Source organism: Meleagris gallopavo, chromosome 2 (genome assembly GCF_905368555.1).
Source record: "Meleagris gallopavo chromosome 2, MGAL_WU_HG_1.1, whole genome shotgun sequence".
Classification (NCBI taxonomy): Eukaryota; Metazoa; Chordata; class Aves; order Galliformes; family Phasianidae; genus Meleagris; species Meleagris gallopavo.
In genome coordinates, this window is record NC_139405.1 from 106,375,099 (window position 1) to 106,398,801 (window position 23,703).

The window sequence follows — 23,703 nt, forward strand, 5'->3', positions numbered from 1 at the left end:
TTCTGTGATGGTCTCTCTGTTCAGTTTCCTTAAGGGGTTGTATGGAATCAACTGTGGGAGACACCAACACAGAAATCGCTCACAGATTGTATGATAGCACTTCACATTGCCAAAAGAAAAAGGAATGGGGCATTTCCCTCAGGAATAATAACCCTTTTTATCTTTGCTGGATAGAGCTGTGGCAGAGTAGTGAGGTCTGTTGTCCATTGATTGTGATGGACCATGCTGGGGAGCGTGGCCAATGGACTGTAAGCAGAAATGTGTAGAATTGATTTGTGCTGCTTCTTGACTGACTCAATGTCAAAAATCAAGGCAGGCCACTTATTTTTTGATGATTTAGGGTTTTTTTTCTTCACACTGTAAAGCAACACAGATCTTTGGATTGGTTGCATCTAAGTGCTGGGCCTAGCTGTTACCACTGAAAGAGAAGTTCCATTAAGGTTGTTTCAGGGAAAATATTTTGACTATTCATTACAAAACGATGCCTGAGAGCGAATGAGCTGCTCTCAATGGTTACACATTAATATGCTTATAAGTAAAATAAACACGTAACCCACTGCTGTAGGCACAGAGCTGTCCTGACGATGTGCATGGATAGAGAAACCTTGCACAAGCACACATCTTGAAAACACCAGGCTGGTACTTTGCAGTTCAGAGCTGCTGGGACCACCTGGTGCTTCAAACCATGTCTCCTGCCTTCCACTGCTGTCTGCGTTTGCAAAGGGACTGGTTGTGGAGTTGGGCATTGCAGGAGATCGCTTGTTGGGTCATTGCTGATGGTGGCTATTAGAGGTTGGGAACCAGACAGAAACTCCCCATGCATTCCCTGGCTGTTCTGCAAGCAGAACTGGAGCCATTGAGCACAGTGAGAGACCAGAGGCAAGAAATCGATACAGACATCATTTTATAATTAAAAAAAATTGTGCATTTCGATGAACAGCTGGCAGTCATAACCATCCCCGCTGCAGAAAATACACGTCTGCAAACCAGACGTCTGGTATTTCTAATTCCATATATAATGACCTCCAAAGGCTGTGCTTATACTAACCTTCTGCATTCAGATACCACACAAGAGCCCAGAGGCAGGAATTCTCTGTATTTGATTCTAGGTGACCCTAGAGAGAGACAGTCCCCCTCTTCTAAGGCATTATTTTCACTGAAATTTGTCGCTGCTATTTTTGATCGAAAATGCCTCTGAAAAGCCACATGAGACATTAATAGTTTTTTTTTAATTAAAAAAGTAAACAAAGAAAAATTTCAATGAGATTTTTCTTTTCTTTTCTCTTTTTTCTTTTCTTTTCTTTTCTTTTCTTTTCTTTTCTTTTCTTTTCTTTTCTTTTCTTTTCTTTTCTTTTCTTTTCTTTTCTTTTCTTTTCTTTTCTTTTCTTTTCTTTTCTTTTCTTTTCTTTTCTTTTCTTTTCTCTTCTCTTCTCTTCTCTTCTCTTCTCTTCTCTTCTCTTCTCTTCTCTTCTCTTCTCTTCTCTTCTCTTCTCTTCTCTCTTCTCTTCCCCCCTTTTTTTTTTTTCCCCCCCCTCAAAATGTCCGTGGGGAAATAAGGCTATTTTTCTACCAGTAAACTAAACGGCATCACGGCTGGTTGTCTTGTCCAGAGGCCAACTGGCAGTCTGGCCACAACCCTATCGGTACCTGGGCAGTACAAGTTTCAACATTCAGGCACAACACTGCTTAACTTACTAGTATAGACAGAGCTCTTGTGCCCTCCAAATATCTTCTTCCATAGCAGAAAGAAATGTCACCCTGTGAGTTATGAACTGGAGGGGAGGCATCGCTGTGGGGTTACATCCAATGGAGCCCCTGGAGGCAGGGCATTGAAAACAGCCCCTATTCCCAGGTGGCCACGAACCCTTTCATGATGCGAGCCTGCGGGCTCACAAACACACACACACACGACTACTGATGCACACACACAGCTCACAGACACGGCCAAGTACAGGCAGAGGCACATCCATATGGCCACACAGCTTCCAGCTCAGCACTGGCTCGCATGTCCAGCTCATTTCCAGAGCTTGGGCTGATGCTGCGTGGAAACAGTCACTTTCTCTCAGCTGCTCTGGCAGAGAGCAGGGCTGATGGGTTGAGAGATGCTGAAGCCTAAAGACAGCCAAACACCCTCTGGACAGACTATCTTGGTGCCAGGTGTCCCAGGGCTGCTGTGGCTAGACCACTCATGTCCCTAGCCTTGCAGCATAGCGTGCAGCAGCGTGCACAGAAAGGCAAGAAAGTACAGCATCCATCTCACACACTGCCTGGTAGGGAAAGAATCCCATGTGTCTGCTGCAGGTCTAAAGCTTGTTGACGGCAGCTCATCACAGCAATATTTCTCCCTTTAATTTTATGGTTGCACTTGGATGCTCATCATGCAGAAGTCCCTTTTCTCCTCTTGAGTGTCCTTTCTTTGATGGATGTGTGTTGCTACAGAGAATCCAGGATTTGCTGGTGCTACTTTTGGGAGAATGTCAGCCTAAGGTGACTTCTTTGATACGGGATTTCATCAGTGTAAACTACATCCATTATCTTACCACTTTTGGAGCTAGCCGCAGGTTGCCTTGTGGCCATGGCTGGCAATGAGATCAGGAACATGTATTGCTCTGGGTATAAATTCTAGGGCACACAAGTGACTCCTGGCCACCTAAAGGCTACATAAATGTGTCCACAATCCATCCATAATAGATACCACAGGCAAAAGTAAGGTAGAATACAGTGGACTCATCAGAACAAGTCAGCAAGCACATTCTCACCGCATTTTGGGATACATTTAACCCGCTGTCCCTCACTTGATGAATCCTTTCCACTGGGAGCCATCTTTCCACCTGAAGCAGCCCCAGAGACCTCCTGCCTGGAGCAGCAGAGGCAGAAGATGGAGATCTGAGGAAACATCCAGGGAAGGGAGAGGTATTTTCTGAAGCCACAGCTCTAGCCTGGGAGAAGGTAATAGAAAAGGGAAGGGGGATTTTTCCCTTGCTTTTTGGCTGATCTTTAAACCTCCCCTTGGACTTCTGAGTACAACCAACCACACTGGAGATGCATCACCTCTTTGTTACTGCAGGGAAAGGATAAAGGGGAGAAGGGACTTTGCAAAAGAACAGGCTAAGAGCAAATGCTGGGCTCAGATGCTCTCCGTGCTTCCTGCAGGTCCTGTCTTCCCAATGGGCATCTCTCAGCCATCCTGGTGCCAGATTCTGCTGCCTTGCCCTGCCACCAAGACCAGCGGTGGGTTCTCCGTTTGCTCCTGATCCCTCTGCCCCTCCGAGGCCTCTTTGTGCCCAGCCATTAGGCAGAGAGAGCCCAAACCTCTCTCTTTCTCCCTCATCCTTCCCTCTTCAGCACAGCGAGAACCGGCGCGAGTTGATGTTCATCTTGGTGACCCCGATGAGCTTGAGAGGCGTGGAGAGGCTGAAGGAGTTGACAAGGGGGAAATCACAGAAGAGATCCGCCAGCTCGTCCCTCTCCTCCAGCTCATACGTGGCGTCGTTGAGCATACGCTGGTGGAGGTGGCAGGTCTGCTCGATCTTCAGCTTGTTGATGTCGCTGCGGAGGCGCATCAGCTGCCTGGCCAGCTGCTGGTCCTGCAGGCGCATTTCTGCCTGGAACACACGACAGAGAGGGGGGAGGGAAGAGAGTATCAGCAAAGGCACAGCAAATGCATTCCTCGTAGCGGTCCTTGCTGGAGGCTGCAGCAAATCATGAGAAATGTAGCTTTGATAGAGATGCAAAGAGCTGGGAGGGAGGCTAGGGTATTCCCTGCAGTGCATCTCAGGTCAGGATGATGAATCTTTAGCATTAGCAGCCTGTGCTTGGTCAGATTTCCAGGAGCACTGAGAAACTGGAGTTAAATCCAGCCATGCCAAGGCTGTTGAATGGGATATCAGTCAGTGCGAGCTTCAGAGCCTCCATCTCAACCTTAAACAAAGCCCAAATTAATTTTGCTCACAAGGGAGCAGCCACAGAGTGAGAAGTAGCAATTAGAGGTGGAAAGAACCAATTAAAAGAACCCCAGAGAACAGATCCCCAACTACTTGGCACAGGTTTCCAGCCTGTGTAAATCCAGCTTGGTTCATGGCAGAAGGGAACATGGCAGTCAGCATCTCCTGTGGCTCATCTCACTGACTGCACACAGATCTTGGGATGGGGCCTCCGTGCTTCCCATGGGAAGGAGAATATCTATCCCATGGGCTAATGGGCTCAGTGTTTCAGAGGGTTTATCCTCCCCTGGCGTCTAACTCTGAAAGGTGGAAGACTTAGAAGTGATGAAAGGAAATGGATTTATTATTGTTATTACTTTAAATTCCAGCTTATAACTGAGCAGAAAATTGTCACAGGATACTGGGAGAGGTGAACACCTGGCAAGATTCACGGTGAGCATAAGCCTTCATCTGGAAAGCAGAAGCAGCAGTCAAAGAGCCGATGCCAAGAAGTCAAAACCCACTTCTCACCCCACATCCCTCCTCGCAGAACAGCAACAAACCACAAAAGCCACAGAGAAAAGGGAGTGCTGGGAAAGAAGCCAAACAGATCAGGGTGAACCCTGTGGCTTGAATCAGTCTTTAACTCTTGGAAACATGGAGGGAGCAGTACAGGCTGAAAAAACACTCATGTACCAAGGCTCCTGGTTTTGTCTTTATTTTTTCTTCCCTATAGATATGCGCAGTCCTCAGCAACATCGCTGTGCATGAGATGCTGTGCAGCCTTTCAGTATCTCAAGGGGAGCTGTGAGAAAGAAGGGACAGACTCTATAGCAGGGTCTGTTGTGACAGGACAAGGGGAAATGGTTTCAAACTAAAAGAGGAGAAATTTAGATTGGATATAGGGAAAATTTTACAATAAGGTTGCTGAGGCACTGGGACAGCTTTGGATCACTGGTTTCTTGGCTCCCCGTGGTCTGAATGAGAGGCTCAGAAATAGACCCAGACTACAAGTATATTAATATGTGAAATTGTGCGTGGCAACAAAGTCTTTCTCTCTGCTTGTCTGCGAGGAAGGTCCTGGCATCCTTTGAGCTGAGTCTATCACACAGCCCTAAGTGATTCACCATAGGCACTCCTCAGAAGCGGACGTAGTAGGATTCATCCTTGGTAGGCATTAGGATGCAACCACTTTGCCTGGATCCTAACAGCATGGGCATGGCCAGGCCATACCAATTTGCCCCCAAGCATGAAAATAAGCTGTTTTGTTTATAGGTACAGAAGATAGGAGTGAGAGGTCATTTTATTCCTGGTTGGTGGTTGGAACATGAAACTGCAGAGAGGAAAGGAGGAGGTAAAATTCACATCAGGATGCTCCACAGGTGGCCCTGGTATTTCTACACAAGGTCTTTATGATACATGAAGTGGGGTATGCTGCAACCAGGCTATCAATCAGGGTAGCACTGCCATTGCTTTGGTTTGTGGCACAATCTCTCCTTCTGCAGGCAATGCCTTCAAAGAGATCAGGATTGGCCTTTGCAGCACTGCCAGTCTCACAGCAAGGTGAAGCGTTAGGAGGTTGAAAGGCTCACAGGGAAGAGCTTGGCTCTGCTCCAGGTGTTTTCTGCAGCTGTTGGGAAGCCCTTTGCAACGCTCAGAGCTCAAGCCAAGAGGTGACGTTAATAATGGAAGTTAATCCGAGCCAAGCAAGGCTCTTCTCTCTCCTGCACCATGGAGACACCATGGAGGACCTTGCCTGGTGCTCTCAGCCAGCAACTGGACTCCAGCTCTGTTGCCTGAAGAGGTTTCAGTTACTTTTGTACAAATCTCACTCTGAACTTCCTTTTGAATGGTTGTCATGGCTGGGGCAATTTACCGTCCTCTGAAAACCACTATTTCCTTGCACTGAGCAGAGCAACGCCACTCAGGGAGCTTTTCTTCCCCCACGTGAGTTGCAACAAAAAAATGTTCGTATTCATGACATTTTCCCCTGTTTCACAATGAGCTCTGCAACTTGACATGTTATCAGGAAGGTGATCATGGATGTTATTGAGCTAACCTTTGGTCAGTATTTCTTGTCAGTTGATCAAGCTACATTAGAAACGTCAAAAAATGCTTTCATGAAAGGTTTTGATGAACATGGGATAAAAAAAAATATGAAAAGGGTTTAAAATTTAATTAAGAGGCCTTTATGGAAAGGCATAAATGAAAATTGCTATTTCCCCCCTACAAGCCATCTTTCTGACCAGTTCTTTCTTTCTCTGCTTTTCTAAGAACACATTTTGCTTTCATACAGGTTCACAGACAAAGCTGCTTGGGCCATTGGTGTTAGATCCCAGTTTTGTCCTCCAGTGCTCCATCTGCAGTCTTCATTCTCTTCGCCCACCATACCCTGCTGTTTGTGGAAATGGCATCTCTCATTGCCATGCCAACCACAGGTCCTCCTGTATAGGAGGGGTAGCGCTGTGTGGGGCAAAATCTGCACCCACCTACATTGATCATTTCTTGTCCTAGACGAGCCCTTGCTATGTTCTGGGGGTCAGCGGGGGAGCAGGGCAAAAGATGTCAGATATGTTGATTTCCCAGGGAGAAAAAGTCCTTTTTTGCCCTCCAGGAAAGCAAGGAGGATGGATGAGGAACATCGTCTTGTAATGATGTACTAAAGGATTACCACCAGGAGATACAGGATTTGCCTTGTCTGAGGAGGTGATGATGGACAGGACTGGGCAGTCCACAGGAAAGTGATGTGCTTTGTTCATAAACACTCAAAATCTTAGCAGGATCTGGATCAGAACCCAGAAATACCAGTTCTCCTTCCTTTTCCTACAAGCTTCTCATGAGTATTACAGACATGTAAGATGTCCCACACCGAGGACCAAGCCATCACTAGAAATCCTCTTTCAAAGAGGAGAACTGCTAGATCAGCAAGCTCCAAAAGCTTCCTGGAAAGACTTAATGGGATTACAGGGGCTGCATCACAGCTAGCTGTGGGTTTTTGGTTTATGCAGCTCACCCACAGGGACAGCTACTATAATGCAACTCAATGGGACGACAACAGATCCCTCTGCAGTGTCCCATAGGAATCCACAGGGCAGACCCAGCAGCAGCCATGCATTGTTTCCAAGTCTTGCATGCCAAGTGCAGAAGCAATCTCACGTATTTCTCGCTTGCACAAACCACTTTTTAACAATGTTCCCTGCCTCTTTCCGGCCCAGCTCCAGCAGGCAAAGAATTGTGTGGGTCTGGAAAAGGGAACCAAACCCAAGCCCTTCCTGGCAGAAGACCGGCTGCAACCAGCAAATTGAATCACAAAACCACAAATATCTGAATGAGCGAGTCTTAGGAAGGATTTTCTGTTTGGGTTGGGCCTCTGAGTCGTCCAGGAATGTTTAAAATGAGGGAGGGAGGGAGGGAATATTTTGGATGTGTCCTTGTGTCCTTGCCTTTTGTCCAGTCTAGGTGGCTTATCCCAAATATTCAGATGTAGCTCAGGATGCAGCCTAGGTTTGTTTCCAAATTTGTCTCTAACCATGGGCTGTCTGTATGGTCACACTCACACTATCACTGTTCCCACTGCCATTAGTCCACCTCCTGCTGTGCTGCTATGGAGGGAAATAGCAACAGAGACCATCCCAGGGCATGGAGGTGTCATGGAACTCCTTGGCACCTCTTCCCAAGACAGAAGTGTCCCATGGACAGGTTCCCAACCTGTGGTCCGTGAAGCTCAGGGTAGTGATCAGTGGAGAAATGCTCGCTTCCATGGATCCAAAAGATCAAAAGAAAATGAAAGGTGAAGTGGTGCCGTCCCAACTGGGTGCAACCACTTGGATTTGAGCAGAGGCCGGTCATTAAACCCTTGCCAAAATACTTCAGAGAAATTGGTTAGGTCTATGTTTAGATTTGAGGTTTCATCTTCAAAGGTGCTCAGATGACACCCTGCTGTGGCTAATTTTGGATGCTCAGGCCCTTGTGGTGCAACCCACAGTCTGAAACAAGGCTGTTCATTGCTTCAGCAACGAAGCCCATGATGACACTTTTGGTGTCACCCTGTTGTTTAAAATCTCTTTTAGAAGCTCTTCTTCAACTAATATTGATGTCAAAACTCAGAATAATATCTGGACCATGCTGACAACTCATGTTGCTCCTGATGGGGAAAGCAAATTGATCTGAAATGGAGACACTGATAATCGTTAAGGTCTTTGCCACCCTTGTTGGCTGTTTTATTAGGATCAAATAACATTTGCTTAATCCGTTGGAAGAAATCCATTGGGAATTCAGCCACTCTCAGGTTTAGTCCTCCACCAGTCCAGTCACCTCTGCACTCCAACATGGCTCTTTTCTGTATGTCTGACCAGCAAGACATTGGTCATAGGATGGTTTGAGTTGTTAGGGACCTTTAAAGGCCATCTGTCCCACTCCCTGCACTGAGCAGGGACACCCACAGCTCCATCAGTGCTCAGAGCCCATCCAGCCTGACCTTGGCTGTCTGCAGGGATGGGGCACCACCGCCTCTCTGTGCAACCTGTGCCAGTGCCTCACTGCCCTTATTGTAAATAACTTCTTCCTTATATCCAATATACATCTCCCCTCCTTTAGTTTGAAACTATTTCAGCATTGATGAAAAGCAGCCGCATTTGACATGAGAAAAGCAAAGAGGGCAAAGAAGAGACAGGAGGCAGGAAGGGAACTGTTCCAGCCTTCAGGCAGTTCAACACATGCTGAGTACTGCAATTTGCTCATACACCTACACAGAGCCTCTCAGCACAAAAACAAGAGCAGGAATTTGCATGTCCGAATAAATCAGCTTCTCAGGGCCAGATTCACAGCAGGTGCCAGCTGATGGGGCTGGCTGGAGCTCAGTGGGCATATTCAGTCCTATATACCAGGGCCAGATCTTCATGTGCAAATGGCAGAATCCGGCACTGAGATGGGTCACCTGGGGAGAAAGACCAAGAGCAGCAGATGCTCAGTAAGACCTTGGGTTTGTCCCTCACTTTGCTTCTGAATGGGAAGAGCCTGAACCTGGCTGAACCTGAACCTGAGCAGATTCTGGATACATGGATGCAAATTCCCTGCAGCATGGGATGACACTCATTTTGTGAACTGGGACTAATGCTTCAGATTTAGTAGGTAGCTTTAATTCGTATGGCCTATTCTTATGGCCTATTCTGCTAAGTGGAAATCTGGGTATACACATTAAATTCACTTTGCTTCCAGAATTGGGTGATCTAATACAAACTGCTTATTGGGAGCATGTGCAAACTCCTGAAGCTCTAGCTGTTTGGCAAGGAGCTAACTGGTACAAGCCAGAACCATGCTGGGGCCATGCTAGTGAACCAACCCTGCCTAAATGTGCTTGTAGCTGTGACAGGATTGCACAGTGTGAGCGATGGAGATGTACATCCTGCACTGCTGCATTCCATTAAGAGCACAGGCTGGTGGTCCACTTGTTTTCTGGATGTGCAGCAGCTTTTGCCCTTCTGTTAGGTAGATGAATCGTACATACACTAATTTGCCTTCTCTTGGAGGAATGCATAAAATGGGGAGAATCCTGTGATGGAAGGCAGCATGGCAGAAGCAGATTTCACCCAGCTATGACTACTGGATCATTTTTGGATGCTCTTCAAAAAGCTGCCCAGATACTCACATTGGCTGTGTCTGTAACTGCAGGGCAAGGAAGACCAGAGCATAGCACAGGCACTGAGCCCTGGCCTCCTTCATCTTTCATCTCTTACATTAAGGAAGACTGGAAGGATTTATTTCCCAATTAGGGTGACCATAACAAATGGATGGGTACTGGAGCCCTTCCTGGCCTTTCTGGTCTTGGATCCTAGTTCCTGATTTAGTGGTTGGCAACTCTGCCCACAGAAGGGGCTTGAAAGTAGATGATCTTTGAGGTCCCTTCCAAGCCAAGCCATTCTATGATTCTATCATTCTATCATTCTAGTATTCCATGATCCTGCCTTAAGTAGATGTAGAAACTCAAACAACCATATCCTGCTCTGAACCTTCCTGTTTGCTTTACTATCATGAAATGGTGGTAAACAAGGAAAAATCCTGGTTGTGATAAATGGAAGTTTGTTAATTTACCAAAATAAATAAAGAAATAATAAAATAAAATAAAATAAAATAAAATAAAATAAAATAAAATAAAATAATTTTTTTTCACTCTTCAGATGTAATGTGAAATGCGTTTTTTTTGTTCCAGCACTCTGTGAAACGATGGCCTCGCTGGCAGCTCTGACCAACAACACTGCCTCCAACATAGCAGTTCAGCTATGTGGTCAGTCAAATACATGCTCTCTCTTCTGGGGAAATTGTTCTAAATTATGTGAGTCACGTCCAAGTCCAGCAAAGACTGGTATAATTAAGACAGAGGAAAATGGAAAGTGAGCAAAAAATAGGGTTTACTTTGCCCTTTTTCTTCCTTAATTTAAACTTTAGATTTTCATCCTATGATGTTTGATGTACCACACCCCAGTCTAAAGGGTAGAATTGAACTCTAAGACAATTTATACTTTTGGCAGAAGACCAAAGAACAAAGCAAACGCTTTAAGAATTGTGACACTAAGAAGGAAAAATCTGTCCCTTCCTGTCTTCGGGCATTTTGAGACTTGGGTTTTACATCTAGTCCTCTGTGAATGTGAGAATTCATCACAGATGCAAGCATGGACCGAGGTTCAGGGCTGAGATTAGGAGCTGATAGAGCTGATATTCTCTCCAGAGCACTGAGTGGGAATCATTGAACCATAGAATCATCCAGGTTGGAAAATACCTCTAAGATCATCCAGTCCAATCTCAATCCATACCCACCATGTCCACTGACCACGTCGCTCAGTGCCACATCTCTATACTTCTTGAACACTTCCAAGGATGGTGACCCCACCACCTCTCTGAGCAGCCTGTGCCAATGAAGCACCACTCTTCTGAAGAAGAAATTGTTCCCAGTATCCAGCCTGGGTCTCCCCTGGTGCAACTTAAGGTCATCACCTCTCATCTTAAAACAATGAGATTGATTCAGAACACTTTGTTATATTCCAGGATTCCTGAAGTTCTGCTTTTGTCTTCCAAAAGCCACGGTCCTGAGAAACATCTCCACCACCAAAACTGACATCCAGGACCACTTCTGTCAGTAACTACTTTAGAGATCTTGGCAAAATCAGCGAGAGCAACAAAAATTTGTCAAATAAACATTCTTTGGAGTAGAACTCACAGATGTGTTTAAAAAATGTTTTGCATGGGAAGTTTTCTTCAGAGACTTTCAGTGTTTATCAAAAGCAAAGCCCTTGCACAGGAACATGTCCCCAGGTGTATGTGGCCTGAAGTTTCAGGGGAGACCTAGGCTGGACATTAGGAAATGCTACTTTTCTGAAAGAGTGGTCAGGCAGTGGAATGGGCTGCCCAGGGAGGTGGTGGAGTCACCAACCCTGGAGGTGTTCAAGGAACGTTTGGATTTTGTGTTGAGGGACATGGTTTAGTGAGATCTATTGGTGATAGTGGATGGTTGGACTGGATGATCTTGTAGGTCTTTTCCAACCTTAGTGATTCTGTGATTCTGTGAAGCCCACATGCTTTCCCAGTCCATGGGGACTATGCTGCAAAGATTGCTGCTGTCCAAACAGCTGCAAATGCTATTGGCAATCATAGGCAAACATCTAATTAGGCAACAGAGTCACGTGATATCCATTATAGCCAGTTTCCAGCTATACGAGCCAAATAACTTCATTCTATTTTCATTTTCATTCTAGAAGGGAAGGATCGTGGGAAGTGAAGTCTCAGTCTCGTTCCTACACATGTGAAGGGCCCACGTGTCTATTCTCCAGCCTGAAAACGGCTGCTCCAGTTTGGCTGTCTATCCTATTGACCTCCCCTGGCCTCCATGAAGGATGCATCTATGCTTCTTCCTGGGAAATGTCCTCAGATTCCCAAATTGGGCTGGGAGCAGCTTGGGGCAGTGCTATAAAGATCATGACAGCAACGCAACACGTCAAAGTTGAGCTTCTTCTAGTGTCTGTGCCCTAGCTCTATTTATTTTCTTAGCATATATGTAGCATTTATGTCTTGTTTTCTTCTCCTTGAATCATAGTTAACAGCATTTTTGATTTCCCTTGAACTGCATGGAGCCAGGGCAGTGAAGGCTGTATGGCTCTGGCCCCCATGTTGGCCATGTCCCCTCAGAAAGCCACCAGCCACCTCCTTGCTTTGACAAGGTAGAAGGTCTCCAGTCCTTCAATCTATTAGTTTTTAACTACCATAAATAAGGATTTATGTAAGATGGTGTGCTTGTCTGATATGAGAGGCTGACAGAAATATCAACCAGAGCCTAATGAAGCAGACAAACTTGTAAGAGTTGGCTGAAGAGGGGTCTGAGATCAGGCTCTGACACTGTACATGCAGCAGGGGAAGGAAAATATGCTTTCTTAAATGGTACAGAGTAATGTGAAACAAAAAGGAGCACTGAGGGCAGTGCAGAAATAACCTGGGGGAAGCAGGTTACCCCAAAATCTTATAGGAGGTTATGAGTTGAAAAAAAAAAAAAAAAAAAAATGAGGAAAAGAGAAAAAAGAGGGAAATAGGCAATCATTTGGAGATTACATTACCAGATGCTTGTCAAATGCAGCATTCTGCAGACAGCATCCCACTGAGGATACTGACAGCCTCAAGAAGCAAGGGTAAATCTAGGGGACAGGTCTAGCTAGGCACATTCCTTTCTACAGCCTTGGTGTAACATCCCTTCCTGAACCCCATCAGAGAAGGGCTACTGCAGCAGCTACATGCACGTGTCATACCTTCTGTATTCATATGAGTGTTGATGTGTGATTAGAGAAGCAGAAGAAGCAAACTGCTGAAAATCTCAACTTATAAAAGCTACTGTATTCCCTGAGCATTTGGGATCCCAGCAAGGACACTGAGGTTGGCCCAGCTTCTTCTCTGAGGCAATAGATGCTGTCATTCACCTTTCCCTTCCCCACAGCCCCCCACAGCAGTTGCAGTGACTAATGGTTGCCTTTCCAGCAGGTATTGAAGGCAGGTGGGAACAAGGAGCTACTCATTTCCTTCATTTTTCTCTTGAGAAAGAGTGCTATCTATCTGGGACAGGAAACCACTTACCAGTTCCTTCCTGAGCCACGTCAAAGCTTCATCGATGCTCTCAAAGTCGCCTATTTTCCCTGAGGTAAGTGTCACCTTGTCCTGGGCAGGGCTCCCGTTGAGGTGCAGCTGCACATTTCTCAGAGGGACAGTGTCCTCTGTGCCCTTTTTGGCCTCGTTCCCCTCCTCATCCCCAACGGGCTGGGGGCTCTTCCATGCCTGCTCCTCCAGCTTTGCCTTCCACTCCAAGTAGGATGGGCGTCTTGTTTCCAGCCTCAGCTTCTCAGTCAGGGCCTTGAGGCTCCTTAGGTGATCATCAGGAGGAACAGCACTTCCAGTGCCAGCGTCTGTTCTGTCCAGGGCCTCTTCTATCTGGATTTTAGGTAGGGACATTCTCCCTGGGGATCAAACAGCATATGGTGGGATCCCAAGGGTCGGAGGTGGGGTAGGATGCCCTGATGGCCAGGTCTTGGATGACAGCTCCTGCTCAAGCCCCACGCCAAACCTGGGTGAATACCTAGAAGAAAAGCAGAGGATTGTTTTCCACTTTTAAAAGGAAAAGGGAGCAAGAAGGGAGAGACAGCTCTTGCAGAGCATTGGCTTTGGGAAAGGCACAGTGCCAAGGTGTGTTACCTCATCTCAGCTATCTGCTTCTGGGGCAGGAACAGACAGGCTCCAGCCATTAGTGGAGCTCTGGTTACCTACATCTCCAATCTTTAAGGGGCTGTGAAAAGGTTGCCAATGAGGCCAGGACACATTCACACAACCTTCTGAGCACAAATCATACTGCCCAATGTCCTCTGGAGGCAGCAGTGGCTGTTGCTGAGTGATGGGGTGTCCTGCTTGGCAATCCTATTTCTTTTCACTTATGCAAGATAGGGACAGATAAAGTAAGACAACGTAAACTTCTCCCAGGAGTTTGAGCCAAAAGGAGAGCTGGACAAATGTCTTCACTTGTTTATGTGTTTACTTATTTATTTGTTTTCTCACCCAGTTTCACAGATTTGGGTTTAGATTTAGGCTTGCTAAGGACACCAGCTTCTAGCCATGGGAATCAGATTCCACCCATCCAGTGAGCCTGGGACAGGAGCATGGCCCCTGGCCAGTTTTGGGAATAACTGGGACACTGGTGTGGTTGGGCTCAGAAGCTTACTCCCAGGGAAATCTGGACTTGTGGTTTCCAACTCTGACTATCTCCAGTATACCAATTGGAAATGGTCCATCACCTGTGCTAACTTCCAGACTGCAACCCTGTAGTGTCTGGGAGAGGGTCAGCTAACTTGGGCCAAAGCCAGGACTTGAATACCTCTGTGGGAGTTAAGCTCAGGCAGCTGCTGCATACATTTCAGGTGGGATCAGATAAGAGACATTCTCAAGGTCATATATTCATCTGCAGCTGAGCTAGGAATAGATCCAGAGCTCTCGTCTACATGTCAAACACAAAACAAAATACTTTCTGCCTGCCTGGTAACATGCCCAGAAAGACCAGCCAGGACGTACGCAGTTTCTAGCTGGATGCACTAAAACACAGCGATATGAGTAAAATCAGCCATTCTCCTCCCTGCTATGTGTGCCCACAAAGACGTGTGCAGCTCTGAAACCCAGACCATAATTATGCCACTCGAACCTTTTCAGAAAGAAGATTCAATTTAAAATAAACACCAACAGTGAGCAAGATTTATCCCACAGTTGTGTGGAGGCACATGGGCTGAATGAGTAGTTGATAATATACACACAGACAGTCTGGGGGTGGAGAATTACTCATGTTGTGGTCTTGTTCCTGCTCCTATTTATGCTAATGAGGGTTTTACGGTGAGTGGGAGCAAGCCCAGATACTACACCAGTTTGTAGCCAAGAGCTCTCATGCCTGGAGCAGCACGATTTTCTTTCTTCTGCTGAAAAATAAATCATAGGGAGGGGCGAGAAGAGGGCTGCCCATTCAGAGAGCCAGGACATGCACTAGCTTGTGTACTGAGCTGAGAGCACACTGACAAATTTTGCTCCAGCACTGCATTCTAGCCCATCAAAGTCAATAAAGGGTAGCACCTGATGAGTTCAGGGACTTTAACCAGGTTGGATGGGGCCCTGGGCAGCCTGACCTACTATGAAATGTGGAGGTTGGCAGCCCTGCATGTGGCAGGGGGTTGGAGCTTCATGATCTTTGCGGTCCCTTCCAGCCCAAGCCATTCTGTGATTCTATGATTCCATTAAGTAACCAAGCGTTTTTCCCTCTGGTGGGTTGGTGATTGCTAGCTGTGGCTGAATCCAGCTGTCCAAAAGCTGAACACGCCAGGCTGCTGGATTTGGTGCTCCTTAACAGAGATAATTTCTTACTGTAAGGCTGACATTGTTAAGCATCACAACATCAAAATAGAGACTCCACAAACTCTTTCATCTTGTGTCTCCAGTACAAACCAGCAGCTTGTGTTGCCTGCTGAGGGATTGGATACTCGTGCACCATTTCAGCTCACCCTACACCTCCCATGTGCAATATGAAACTTCTCATAATTTAGTGGACAGACCCCAGACACTCACATCTGTCCTCCAGCTTCTCCAAAATGAAAATAGGCAGAAAGGAGCTGCCTCAAATTTCATATTGATATCTCAGACTTGAGTGAAAGACCTGCTGCAGAAAGAGAGTTCTGAAATTTGTACGTGTGAAAAATGTCTGTGTGTAATCCAAACCTGCCTGCTGCCCCAGAGCTAGCTAATTCCCAGGAACAAACCTGGCCTCCACGCTCACTTTCCTCACAAGAAAAAGAACTGGAGTAGTTAACCCTTGATTTGTCTTCTTTATCACAACTGCTCTCTGTTGGTTCATGCTGTACCAAATTAGGGGTAAGAAGAGGTTGGCACCAAAATGGTGACCAAAACCCAACGGGTTTCCCCCTTTCCTTTCATGAAAGCTATCAATCCTGAACGTACAGGACACATCAGTTCACCAGGTCAACAGAATGCCTTTCATTTCCTTGTTGGGTCAGGCTTCCATGGAAAAGTCGGCTTCACTGACACACTTGGTAAGCTGCAGTGCAAAGGGATTAGCAGCGGTGTGCAAACAGGATGGAGGAATAACAGGACTGTCATCTGGATGGGGTGTGAAGTCCCATCATGCCAAGACTCACTGAGCAAACATGCCTTCAGGCTTGGCTTTTACACCTTTGCAAGTCAGCAGAGCAAACCCTTCCGTCTCCCACACCTGACACACCTCGTGAAATTCTTGGGAAGTCCTGTACTCTAAGAAACCAAGTCATAGAATCATAGAATCACAGAATGGCCTGGGTTGAAAAGGACCACAGTGCTCATCCAGTTCCAACTCCCTGCTATGTGCAGGTCACCAACCAGCAGACCAGGCTGCCCAGAGCCACATCCAGCCTGGCCTTGAATGCCTGCAGGGATGGGGCATCCACAGCCTCCTTGGGCAACCTGTTCCAGTGCCTCACCACCCTCTGGCTGAAAAACTTCCTCCTAATATCAAACCTAAACCTACCCTGTCTCAGTTTAAATCCATTCCCCCTTGTGCTATTACTATCCACCCATGCACAGTCATTTACAAGTCCAGTGGCACCACTGGCCACCGTGATGTCCCACTGCAGAAATTCCTCCACCCCTGAAGCAGATGCAGCAGACCTTGTCCCCACCACACACTCTCAGGCATCCTTATGCCCATCCATCAGGAGAGCCTTGGTGAGATGAGGTAGGCAGCAGGAGGTGGACTTGGGGTGGGAGAAGATCTTTGCTTTATCTCACTGGTAGTGGATAACAACACAGTTCAGGTGCTGTTTATGGTCAAAAGGGAAACTGCACAAAGTGATGCTGGCATCATAAAATGATGCTACACCCTGTGGGAGTTTTATGTGCCTGAAAAATTTTATACATCTCTGCCTTCCCATCAGCTCTCCGTGCCCTGCTCTGCTCTGAATGTGAGGCTTTCAGGAAGCAGCATTGCTTGCACATTTACAGCCTGCTCAATTTAGGGCCATAAATAAGGGCGTGCAGTGCTTTGGAAGGTCACATGTCAGGGAGCAAGAGGTCTAGGGGAAGAAAGAAGAAAAGGAAGGAGAAATACTCAGGATAAAAATTGGAGGAAAAAAAGCAGAATAAACAAAGCCATCAGTTACAATAGGCATGGGGAAAAAATTATTCTGCTCCTTTCACTACTCCTGATGGACATCAACTTGCAGTAATACCATTTTTATTGCAGAGGAGCAGCAGTGATTTTAAGAGTCTACATTACTCTGCTTATCTCCTTTGAGAATAAAAACACAGCTCAGTGTGTGACAAAGCTCATGCCGAGAGAAGTCCTTTAGCAGGATGAAGAAGTGCCATCAAGGACCATGGATAACACTTCTGGCATGTGGCAAACAGGGCTTGCACTATTAATGACCATCAAAAATCACTTTAGCCCCTTTTATCCCTCTGACTGGTTAGGCAGCTCATACAACTGGCCTTCAGGAGCCAAACTCTGAGGATCTTCAGGGATATACAGAGCATCTTCAAGTGTCTCGTTCCCATCTGGGTGTCCATACTCTGACTGTTATCAGAGCAGGGATGCTCTGTATGACCCGTGGTGTTTAGAATGAGGTTCCCCAGATTGCTGGCAGCCATTTGCTCTTGGAGTTTGTATGGGTTTCACTTTATGAGCCACACACCCAGCCCTTCACCCTATGAAAGAAAACCTTACGTAGAAATTGCACCAAACAACACCATCCTTGGTGGGTGATGAAACCTCATGAAGAATAGAGCAGGAGGAGGGGGGCAGAGCCAGCTGTTGGGGTACAGCAAAAAGATGGGGATGGGGATGGGGATGGTTGACCTCTTTGTGGTCTGCAGCAGATTGGCAGTGGGATGGTGAAGAGGATGCCTTCCTGAAGCGACCTTCAGCCACCCTCCTCCCAGCAGAAGATGCCTGCAGCCCAAAGATCATCCTGATCCTGAAGCCAGCAAATGGCCAAGCTGGGCATCATGAGCATGAGCACAGTTCCAGGTCTGGTGAATCCCCCACACTTGCAGGGATAGCAGTGTTACCTGTGTCCCTTTCTCACACATGGACCCACCTCTAACCTAATGCATGACAGAAGCTCAGGGAGTCGAGCAGCTTTCTGTCCCCGGGCTGACTGAAGGTTGAGAAGTGTGATCTCAGAGTTACATCATGCTGTGTCTGGGATACTGACTTAATAGGGTTCTGAGTGCACTGGATGTTCCCATGCATTTATGTCTGTGAACAATGCCCCCAAACCCTCTCAGGTAGCTCATATGCTCAGGACAGCAGCCCATCCTGCTCCTTCAGCCCTTAGGGTGCAGTTGTGGCATTTGCAAATACATGGGGGCAAGAGGGAAGGACTGGGCTTTTCCAGTCATGCGTGGCCTGAAGCACAGTGAGAATTCATCCCAACATCTCCTTCTGCCCAAACAGCCCCCAGGTGCAATGGAGGAGAGAGAGCGGTGGGGGACTGCAGCCAATCCGGACAAATGGATGAAAATAAGAAGAGGGGACCACTTCTCCCTCTGGCATTTCTCTCTAGCCTCAGTGGTAGTGTCAGAACCTGCTTCAAGAAGTACATCTGTTCCTTCATACCCATCTACCTCTGAGCCCATTCCTTGCACAAGTCACAGCCAGCTGCTTTTGAGGCAGCAGGATGGAGACTGCCTCTGTTGGGTCCTGGCAGCCCCATCTTCTGAGCAGCCCACTTCCCCTCCATCAGCAGATTTCCAGTGGTTGGGTGGAAACCCAGCATGAAAATGGTCCAGGCTTTGCCAGATGTTTGGTATTCCTGCAAACCAGGAATTCCTCTGGTGATGAGTGGGGGACCAGGAAGACTTCGTAGAAAGTGGATGGAGGGCAATACTTCCTCTCAGCCCACCGCATAAAGCGAGGTATAATTGTTATTAGAAGGGGTTAGGCTGCAGAAGAAAAAGCAATTTGCATCCCCTTGGTGAAAATACTCCATCCACAACAGCCATCTTCTTGCAAGCGTTGGGCAAGCATCGCTCCTCCAGGCACTGCCCCAAGGTCCCAGCAGGACGTGGGACCTCACCCTGGCTCCCCAGTGGGCCCCCAAAGGACCAGTGATTTGGCAGAGCCCCTTCCTTCCTTCACTTTCCCCACTACCCCCCTACCCTGCTGGGTTTCACCCATGAAAAGAGCATGGCAGGGACCTCTGTGCCAGCGCAGCCAGGACTCCTTGGGAACGAGCTGGATCAGGCTGAGAAATGCTCCCTTCCCAGGGGGCTGCCACGGGGAGTTATTTTTCCCTTAATGCAGCACAAAGGCAGCAGCAGAAGGGTACATTCCTGGTAAGAAACAACAAACCTTTCTCCTGCTTTCATTCTGCCCAGCACTGAGCTTCCCCTGCAGAAGCAAGTGCCAGTTCCAGCTCCAAATTAAAGCGATCAGGGGCAGGATCAGCCCCCACGACCCCCTAATCCCCTCTACATGCCGCCTGTCCCATCCAATTACCGCCTCAGCAGCCAACGAGCACTGCTCTCAGACCTGCTCCTCCCCAGCATTACCAGCGCTGATCCCCATATTACTGTTCAATATCTCATTTAAGGCAAGTTGCTCACAAACAGATCCCTGCTCCCTCCCCTCCGAAAGGATGAATTACTCTCAAGCTGATTTTTATAAATATATACTTTTTTTTTTTTTTTTCCTGCAGTGTTTCTGCTACATTTTTCAAACCTGAATGGCTGCGGGGCTGTTGTGAGCTCCTTCCCTTTCTGTTTTATTTATGCACCGTTCAGATCCCCCGGAATGGGCACAGGGATGCGGAGGGGACACGGCATGCAAATAACAGCCATGGAACCAAAACGATGGCTGGGGGGGGTGAAACTCACGTCTCGTTCCCACTGGAAAGTGGGGAATCCATCAGATTTGGGCAGACAAAGCCAGACACAGCCCCTCACTGCCAACAAGGCGCTCGGTTTTCATTCATTTTCCCCCTCTTTCCACCGAGGTTCCCAATGTGGGAAAGCTTCGAGGGGCAAAGCAGCGGTGAATAATGCAGGGAGAATGGTGGGGAAATAGGGAGGGGTCTTCCAGCTCTGCACTGGGGCTGGGAGCGGGGTGCTTTTGTGCCGGCGTTGGTAGGGGTGCAGGCTGATCATTCATTTTAGCAATTAACCCCGAGCTCTTACAGAGGGCTCTGTAGAAGTTCTGGGTGATTTTTTGGGGTTGTTTTCTTTTTTTGTTTTCTCAGTCTGATCTGGTCAGCCCTCAGCAGGTGGAAACCCACCCTGCTCAGCACCGTGCCTGCCTCAAAACCCACAGGTAGTGACGCCCTGCGAGGCCAGCAGGCTCCATCCCATGATGTCTGCGCTGCACAAACCCCTCCGGGGCTCTTGCAGATGTCCGGGAGGGGACAGAGGGAGCAACAGGTGATCGTCCCGAGCAGGGGACAGACTCTTCTCTGTTACACCACAGCCCACAGTGGAGAAAAATCCCTTCCCCTCCCTGGAAGGTGGTGGTTGCCCCTCACCTCTCCCCAGCTGCGAGGGGTGCAAGCACTGCAGTGATTTCCACCCATCCCAACCGTCGGGTTGCCACCAGTCTGATGTTTCCAAGGGATTTTGGCCGAGAGGAATGAGAGGAATGAGTCCTCAGCCCCACAGCGGGGGAGCGGGCATGGGCACCATCACCGTGCTGGGGTCCCCATTGCCCCCACCCCAGTACTCTCTCCCTGAGGACCTGCTCCTTGCCAAGCCCCATTTCCACAAGGCTCCCACCCCAGGTATCCCCTCCCAACCCCAACTCACCGGGGAGGCTCTCAGCAGGGGCGCTGCACGGACATCTTGGCTCCCTCCTTCCTCCCCGGGGCTCCAACTTGGTATTTGCAGAGCGATGTCACCAGGAGACTGTCTCATCCTCCTCCCTGTCTCGCTTCAGAAATCTCTCTCTCTCTGTTGTTTTCTTTTTTTTCTTTTTTTTTTTTTTTAATTTAAGGGACTTTTTTTTTTCTTTTTTTTTTTTTTTTTTCCAGTGGTTGCGTCAGGCCTGTTGCCTGGAGACAGGCGAGCTATTCCAGTTTGAGCTTTTCAGTCCAGATTTCCTGTCTCTCTTTCATTCATACCACCAAGCCCCGAACCTACCTCCCACCAAGCAATAACCCTGGAAAGACCTGAAAGGGAGGAGCCGCACCGCCCGGGTCCTAGACATCCTCCTTCCAGGCAGGAGGGGCAAGGATGCTACTGGCAATGGAAGGCTGCTGCAAGGGCAGGGACCCCAAAAAGCCCACAGGAGACACTCGGATGGCATCCCCGTGGCTGTTCCCATCACGTTCCACGGAGAGATGGGGACCTCTGGCACTAGGGAGAGCTCAAAGATAATGTTTCCCAAATGTTTGCCTAGAGGTGAGCATGTATACTGAAGGAAAAAAGGGATGGGGATAATTTGGCGAGGCTGTGTGGGTGTCTCTGGGAAGCCGTGGGGTGGGTAACTTGGGGCACTGCTTGCTGGCACCACCCAGAAACCAGTTGTTGCCCATCTGCTGTACTGGGAAAGCCCCTGTTGCTCCCACATCTCACCCAGCAGGGTTGGAAACCATTTTAACTGCTTCTATGAAGGGACCCATAGAGGCACGAGCCCAGTTGCTGAGTGACTCAGTGACTCTGAGACCGTGTTCTTCCTTCCTTCCCCAGGGGTTAAGAATTAAACCTGCAACACGTGAGGGTACCTCTGGAAAGAAACCCTACATCTGTCCCCACATGCAGCTGTTTTACATCTGGCATCTCAGGACAGCGCCTGCAAACGCGGTGGTGTGAAGGGTTAAGTGCTGGCCATAGACACCTCATTACCCCGGCCCCTTCCCATAGCCAGCCTCCTTCCTTTCTTTTTTTTTTTTTCCCCACCCTCCTCTCCCCCAGGGCAGTGGGGAATGATTTACAGCCCCTCCCTGAGCCCAGCATCCCTACAATCCCATCACCAGGCTGCAATCCCAACCACCCCCCTCCCCACACCATGCTGCCCCTCCAGCGTAGGGTACAGCCCTGCAAGACCATGCAGACTTCAAAGAGTGAAGAGCAACATTTTCACATTTCTGATGCAAATGCAATTATTATTATTATTTTTTGCTTGGACAGCACCCTCGTTTTGTCAATTTTCAGATATGCAAATGCAAACAGCCTGGCAATCATTTCTCCCAGCCACCTGGCAGCTCGCAACCACCCTTCCTGGGGCTGCTGATGCTGAATGGGGACTGAGGAGACACGAGAGCTGCTCCCTTGATGCTTAAACCCTCTGATACGGGGCTGTAGCTGAATTTCTAGTCTTAGCACCAAATTTCATGCAGCATCTCATTGAAACAATCCTGAGTCTGTGCTGATCATAGAATCATAGAATGGCTTGGGTTGGAAGGGACCCTAAAGCCATCTAGCTCCAACCCCCTGCCATGGACTGGTCGCCAACCACTGGATCAGGTTGCTCTGGATGAACCAAACACTATCAAGGCATGGACAAAACCCAGGGACATGTAGTTTTGACGTGGGATCAGCATTGTTCAGAAGTGAGCAAGACCAAGGCCCCTTCCTTGTAGGAAGACAATTTGGATGCAGCCACCCAGCTTTGACAGGAGCATTTCATTGCACAATGTGGCCAGAGAGGGTAAGTTGGCCTCAAGGCTAGAGAGAATCGTAGAACGGCCTGGGTTGAAAAAGACCACAGTGCTCATCCAGTTCCAACCCCCTGCTATGTGCAGGTCACCAACCACCAGACCAGGCTGCCCAGAGCCACGTCCAGCCTGGCCTTGAATGCCTGCAGGGATGGGGCATCCACAGCCTCCTTGGGCAACCTGTTCCAGTGCCTCACCACCCTCTGAGTGAAAAACTTCCTCCTAATATCCAACCTAAACCTCTCCTGTCTCCGTTTAAAACCATTCCCCCTTGTCCTAAAAGAAGAAGAGAAGCTATGGTGTGGGTTAGTTTAGGAGCTGAGGTGTTGCTGCCAAGGCTGGACATCTCTGTCATCGCTGTAACAGACCACACATGGCCACCCGCTCCCTCTTCTGTAAATGTTTATTTTTAATTTAGTTGTGTAATGGATTTCAAATGAGCTGCCATAAGATGCCAGTGAAAAGCTGGAGCCTCATCCCTCTGAAGTCTTCTCATGGGTTTTTAATATTTTTGGCTTGAATTTATTTCATCGTCTTCACTCAAAGCATCTGTGGCGGGGAGTTGATCCTCTCCTTCCACCAAAACCATTTCTGTGATGAAGCTCTAACCCCAACCACCTGTGGTGAGCACCTGAGATTAGCATCTGAGATCTAGTGGTTGACATCCTTGCCCACACAGGACACAGGGATTGGAACTGGATGATCTTTGAGGTCCCTTCCAACCCAAGTCATTCTGTGATTCTGTGATTCTATGATCAGCACAGGCATTCTATGATTCTATTGTATGACTGAGTGTAAGAAGTCAGAATAAACCTCTACAGTGCCTATGCTGTCCATACGTATGGCTCAATTTTTTTCCTTATGCTTGGTGAGGCCTTTCTTTTGCACTCAGAGCTGCAAAAGCTGCTCATGCCCAGAGCTACACCCTTCAGTATCCCTGAGCAGAACGCCTGAATCCTTTGAAACACCTTGATAAAGGCCTGGGTCAATGCTGGGATGTGGTTTTGCAAAGCCGATGCTGGCAATTGCTTGCTGCAGAGGTAATTCTCTTCAAGCTTTGCTGGGAACCCAAATCTCTTGTGCCATGT

At 47.9% G+C, this 23,703-nt stretch overlaps 1 protein-coding gene across 1 annotated transcript; it reads right to left on the minus strand.

The window, feature by feature from the left end:
* Positions 1-887: 887 nt before the first annotated feature.
* Positions 888-21,321, minus strand: FAM167A (family with sequence similarity 167 member A). The gene is made up of 3 exons (XM_003204616.4): positions 20,766-21,321; positions 13,035-13,530; positions 888-3,605 (listed from the first exon to the last, which is right to left on the minus strand). The coding sequence occupies exons 2-3, from the start codon at positions 13,404-13,406 to the stop codon at positions 3,342-3,344; spliced, it is 636 nt and encodes a 211-aa protein (XP_003204664.1). The 5' UTR covers positions 13,407-13,530; positions 20,766-21,321; the 3' UTR covers positions 888-3,341.
* Positions 21,322-23,703: the final 2,382 nt, after the last annotated feature.